This window comes from Borostomias antarcticus, assembly GCF_949987555.1.
Source record: "Borostomias antarcticus genome assembly, chromosome: 22".
NCBI classification, from domain to species: domain Eukaryota; kingdom Metazoa; phylum Chordata; class Actinopteri; order Stomiiformes; family Stomiidae; genus Borostomias; species Borostomias antarcticus.
The window spans coordinates 7,428,441-7,434,521 of NC_140255.1; the positions used below are offsets into that span (position 1 = coordinate 7,428,441).

General features: G+C 46.9%; 1 protein-coding gene across 1 annotated transcript in view; it reads left to right on the forward strand.

Moving 5' to 3' along the window:
* Nucleotides 1-6,081, forward strand: part of LOC311323716 (myosin phosphatase Rho interacting protein) — an 82,999-nt gene that overhangs the window by 74,240 nt on the left and 2,678 nt on the right. Inside the window, exons 21-25 of the mRNA XM_084456014.1 lie at nt 2,996-3,155; nt 4,202-4,309; nt 4,828-4,914; nt 5,163-5,325; nt 5,526-5,611. Of these exons, the coding sequence (XP_084312140.1) occupies nt 2,996-3,155; nt 4,202-4,309; nt 4,828-4,914; nt 5,163-5,325; nt 5,526-5,611 (604 nt within the window). The remainder of the gene's footprint in view (nt 1-2,995; nt 3,156-4,201; nt 4,310-4,827; nt 4,915-5,162; nt 5,326-5,525; nt 5,612-6,081) is intronic.

Genomic DNA, 6,081 nt, shown 5'->3' on the forward strand with positions numbered 1-6,081 from the left:
TGTGAGGGAGGGGGAGCGATACCAATTACACCTGATGGGGCTAACCTCCACGCACAGCACCGGCACCGGAACCAAACTCCTGGATAGGGGTTGTACTTCTCCGGAGTTGCTTATGGTATGGAGCAAACCACCAGCCATCCAATCCCTGTACACCCAGAGCAAGAGCTGTGTCTGTGTTCTTGGCAGTAAGTCAAGATTTTCATGGACAGGATATTGAGGCGTAGCCGTGGGGAGGTGGGTTTGCAGTTTGGTGAGCTGGGGATCGCGTCGCTGCTGTTTGCAGATGATGTGGTCCTAAAGGCATCATTGGCCTGCGACCTCCAGCACTCTCTGGATAGGTTCGCAACTGAGTGTGAAGCGGCTGGGATGAGAATCAGCACTTCTAAATCTGAGGCCATGGTTCTCAGCAGGAAACCGGTGGTCTGTCCGCTTCGAGTAGGAAATTAGTCCTTACCCCAAGTGAAGGAGTTCAAGTATCTGGGGGTCTTGTTCACGAGTGAGGGAACCATGGAGAGGGAGTTTGGCTGGAGAATCGGAGCAGCTGGTGCGGTTCTGCAGTCGCTTTACCGCACTGTTGTGATGAAAAGAGAGCTGAGCCAAAAGGCAAAGCTCTCGATCTACTGGTCTATCTTCGTCCCTACCCTCACCTATGGTCATGAAGGATGGGTCATGCCGAAAGAACGAGATCACGGATACAAGTGACCGAAATGAGTTTTCTCCAGAGGGTGGCTGGAGTCTCCCTGAGAGATTGGGTGAGAAGTTCAGTCATCCAGGAGAGACTCAGAGTAGAGCCGCTGCTCCTTTGCGTTGAAAGGAGCCAGTTGAGGTGGTTCGGGCACCTAGTTTGGATGCCTCCTGGGAGGTGTTCCAGGCGTGTCCGGCTGGGAGGAGGCCACGGGCAGACCTGCAAACTCTGGAGTAGTGAAAAAGGTGACGACATACAAAACTAAAACCCTCTAGATTCACTGAAACTACCATGGTTAACATAAAAAAGGTGGTTGTAGCCAAAAGGTGACAAATTTGCAGGTCTGCACGGGGTAGACCCAGGACTAAGTGGCGGGACTACATCTCCGCACTGGCCTGTGAGCGGCTAAAGATTCCCCAGGCAGAGCTGGTTGATGCTGCTAGGGAAAGGGATGTCTGGGGCCCCCTGCTGGAACTGCTGCCTCCGCGACCCGACCCCAGATAAGCGGATGAAGATGGATGGATGGATGATGGATGGATATGGGGGAGTTTTGGTATTGCAATCTGAAATATAGTCGATGGATAGCAGCTCTTAACTATAGTTGATGAACAGCAGCCTCACATAATTTGCCTCATACACTTTGCTTTCAATTCATAGAATTTAATCAGTTCCTGTCTCCTACTATATAGGCTAAGATAAAATACTGAACCCCTTTTTGAAGGGCCTTACTAATCACTAAGTACCTCACTCTAAAGTATACCACAAAGTACCTCAAAATACTCCAAAGTATACCACAAAGTACTCCAAAGAATAGCACAAAGTACTGCAAAATACCACAAAGTACCCCAAAGTATACAGCAAAGTACCCCAAAGTGTACAGCAAAGTACCCCAAAGTATACCATGTAGTACCGCAAAGGACCCCAAAGTATACCACAAAGTACTGCAAAGTACTCCAAAGCATACTGCAAAGTACCTCCGTATACCACAAAGTAACACAAATTACCACACATTACTGCAAAGTATGGGTAAGTAGCTCAATGTATACCACAAAGTACTACAAATTACCGCAAAGTATAACGCAAAGTACCCTAAGTATACTGCAAAGTATTGCAAAGTACCACAAAGTACCCCAAATTATACCACTAAGTACCGCAAAGTACTCCAAAGCACACCACAAAGTACCTCAAAGTATTCCACAAAGTACAGCAAAGTACCCCAACGTTTACTGCAAACTACCGCAAAATATCAAAGTACCTCAAAGTACCCTAAAGTATACTGCAGAGTACTGCTATAGTATTGCTGTGTACCCCAAAGTATACCACAAAGTACTGCAAAGTATACCAGAGTAGCCCAAAGTATACCACAAAGTACCTCAAAGCACCCCAAAGTATACTGCAAAGTATCATAAGACACACTAAAGTATACACAAGTACCACAAAGTACGCCAAAGTATACCACAAAGGACCCTAACAGTATTATTCATTCGCTTTTTTAGATTATTACATTATCAGTCAAGTATTACGTTACCAGTTTTGAAGAAAAAAAAGACCCACCTGATAATGTAATAACTTGACCAATAATGTAATAAGGTATTACATTATCAGAAAAATGGTATAACATTATCAGTCAGGAAATTTTATTACATTATTGGTTAAGTTATTACATTATCAGGTTTTATTAAATTTTCTATTGAGTGAAGTCAAACTTTTATTACATTATCAGGCGTTATTACATTATCAGTTAATTATTACATTATCGGGTGCTACAGGGCGGTTAGATGTTACAAGGTTGAGGACCTTGTTGGGGGAGAGGGGAGAAAAGTGGGATAAGGTGGGGCGTGGAGACGTGGTATTGTGTACTTATTACAATATGAGTATGTCCTCTCTGTTAATGATACTTATTAGAATACCAGTACGTCCCTCTGGATGTGATCAAAACTGCAGTATACTAGCAGTTTACTAGTAGTACAATATACTAGCTGTACTAGCCAGTGAAATTCAAAAATAAAATGATAAATTCACAGGGTCTCACGTCACAAAAATGATTTTGGGGTCTTGCTAAGGCCAATTCATAAACTGTTAGCAGAAACCCCAGGATATTTAACTATAAAAAGCTGGGCAGACAGACTAGAACACAGAACACAACTGACACTACTAACTAGAGACTAGGGCAACGATAAACACGGCCACGTCTTCTAGCAGATGGCTCTCCTGTAGAGGAGAATGTTTTGGATGTACAGTAGGAGCATTACTAGCTAAGTTACCTACGGATAACGGTTGACCATGTCGTGGGTGCTTCCTCCACCCCAGGGAGGAGATGCAGTCTATCCACCGGGAGCTGGAGGTGCTGTCGGAGCAGTACTCCCAGAAGTGCCTGGAGAACGCCCACCTGTCCCAGGCGCTGGAGGCCGAGAGGCAGGCCCTCCGGCAGTGTCAGCGGGAGAACCAGGAGCTCAACGCACACAACCAGGTACACCGTAGTCTCACCAGACCAGACACACAACCAGGTACACCGTAGTCTCACCAGACCAGACACACAACCAGGTACACCGTAGTCTCTCCAGACCAGACACAAAACCAGGTACACCATAGTCTCTCCAGACCAGACACACAACCAGGTACACCGTAGTCTCACCAGACCAGACACACAACCAGGTACACCGTAGTCTCTCCAGACCAGACACACAACCAGGTACACCGTAGTCTCTCCAGACCAGACACACAACCAGGTACACCGTAGTCTCTCCAGACCAGACACACAACCAGGTACGCCGTAGTCTCTCCAGACCAGACACACAACCAGGTACACCGTAGTCTCTCCAGACCAGACGCACAACCAGGTACACCGTAGTCTCTCCAGACCAGACACACAACCAGGTACGCCATAGTCTCTCCAGACCAGACACACAACCAGGTACACTAGTCTCTCTGCCTTCCTGATGTCTGGGGTCTTCTGCAGTACATTGAAATAGTCGCTAGAATGCTGGCCGGTAACAAGACTACGCCTGCTGAGACTTAGGACTGATTCTGCAATGCAGGTTGTTTTTTTAACTCTTAAATTGTTTCCACCCACAACGAAATGTGAATGAAAGTTCTCAGTCTCTAGTCGAGCGAAGCGTTTATATTAGCGACTGAGGTAAAAGAAAAAAAACGCACACCTAATTTGATGAGGTGTGGAACCAGGTACACAATAGTCTCAAATGTTTATATATACAGTATATATTAGGGACTGACTCATGAGTCTAGGTACACAATACCCTCTCTCTATCCCTGTTCATCTCTCTCTCTCTCTCTCTCTCTCTCTCTCTCTCTCTCTCTCTCATCTTTCCCTCTTTAACTCCATCTTAATATCCCTCCCTCTCTCTGACCTGTGACCTCTGTGGGTGTGGTATCTCTGACCTGTGACCTCTGTGGGTGTGGTATCTCTGACCTGTGACCTCTGTGGGTGTGGTATCTCTAACCTGTGACCTCTGTGGGTGTGGTATCTCTAACCTGTGACCTCTGTGGGTGTGGTAGGAGCTGAACAACCGCCTGACGACAGAGATCTCCCGTATACGTTCCAGCTTCAGCGGAGAGTCAGGCCTGTCCCCCCTCACCCAGGGAAAAGACCTCTACGAGCTGGAGGTACACACAAACACACACACACACACACACACACCACACACACACACACACACACACACACACACACACCACACACCTGCCAGGCCTGTCCCCCCTCACCCAGGGAAAAGACCTCTACGAGCTGGAGGTACACACAAACACACACACACACACACACACCACACACACACACACACACACACACCACACACCTGCCAGGCCTGTCCCCCCTCACCCAGGGAAAAGACCTCTACGAGCTGGAGGTACACACACACACACACACACACACACACACACACCACACACACACACACACACACCACACACCTGCCAGGCCTGTCCCCCCTCACCCAGGGAAAAGACCTCTACGAACTGGAGGTACACACACACACACATACTACACACACACCACACACACACACCACACACACACGCACACAAACTCACACACACACACACGCACAACACACACACACACACACACATACACCACACACACACGGATCATACTTTTGTCCTGAAATATTTCCTTTTTTTAGGTGTTACTGCGAATCAAGGAGTCAGAAATCCAGTATCTTAAACAGGAAATCCACTCGCTGAAAGACGAACTTCAGTCTTCTTTACGGGTATGGGAAAAATATTTTAACAAATTTTGTACATCAGTATAACGACAGACATTCGTACTTCAGTAGTCTCTTAAATGTGAGCTTTCTCAATCCCCACAGTTTGCTCAAGCAACACACCAAGACTGAGGGTTTACTGCGTTGTTAAAAAGAGAGATTGTACTGAGTTGTTAAAAAAAGAGATTGTAATCTCAACAGCACGTCCCTGGTTTAAAAAAAAGACGTGATTTTCCCCTCTCCTGATTGTCCAGGATAAGAAGTACGCCACAGACAAGTACAAGGACATCTACACCGAGCTGAGCATCGTGAAGGCCAAGGCCGACTGTGACATCACCAAGCTGACGGAGAAGCTATTGGCCGCCACAGAAGCTCTGGGCGACCAGAATGTGGACGGAACGGTTGCCCCTGGATACGGTTGGTAGAATACTCAGTGTATTCAAATGAGATCATCACATTCAATTTGGATGAGTTTATTTCGACGTACGACTGGAGGCTGGTTTTTGGCCCTGTTTGCAATGTTGGAAGATGATATCTTCATGTTTTTTGGGGGGATGTAATTCTTGTCTTCCTCATCCTTGACCTTTACTGATTGCTCAGTTCTTTTTTTAATGTAGATATCATGAAATCCAAAAGCAACCCAGACTTTCTGAAGAAGGAGAGGTCAGCTGTGTCCAGGCAGAGTCGAGGAGTGAGGTCAAAGGTGAGAGAACCATCTCCATCAGCATCTCCAACTGCTATGGACATCTCTCCCTGTCTTCCATATCTTCATGTTATACTGTCTCCTCAATCATGTACTCTGTATTAATGTGTGTGTGTGTGTGTGTGTGTGTGTGTGTGTGTGTTGAGTTGGAAATTGTGTGGGTGCGTGCGCAACTGTGTGTTGATGAGTAAATCCGATGTGTGTGTGTGTTGATTTGTAAATTGTGTGTGTGTGCGCAAGTGCGTGTGTGTGTGTACAGTACAGTAAGTGTGTCCTCTGTGTTTCGCCCCGTCAGTCTGTCACTGAGCAGGTGTCGTGGGATAGCTGACAGCCCCTCACCATGTAGGTACCATACTTGAGCATGTCCTAGTGAGCATGCCCAGAACCACCCTGCATGACCCTCACTACACCCCTCCCCTCCTCCTCTCTTCCTCCTCTCTTCCTCCTCTCCCTCCCTTCCTCCTCTCCCC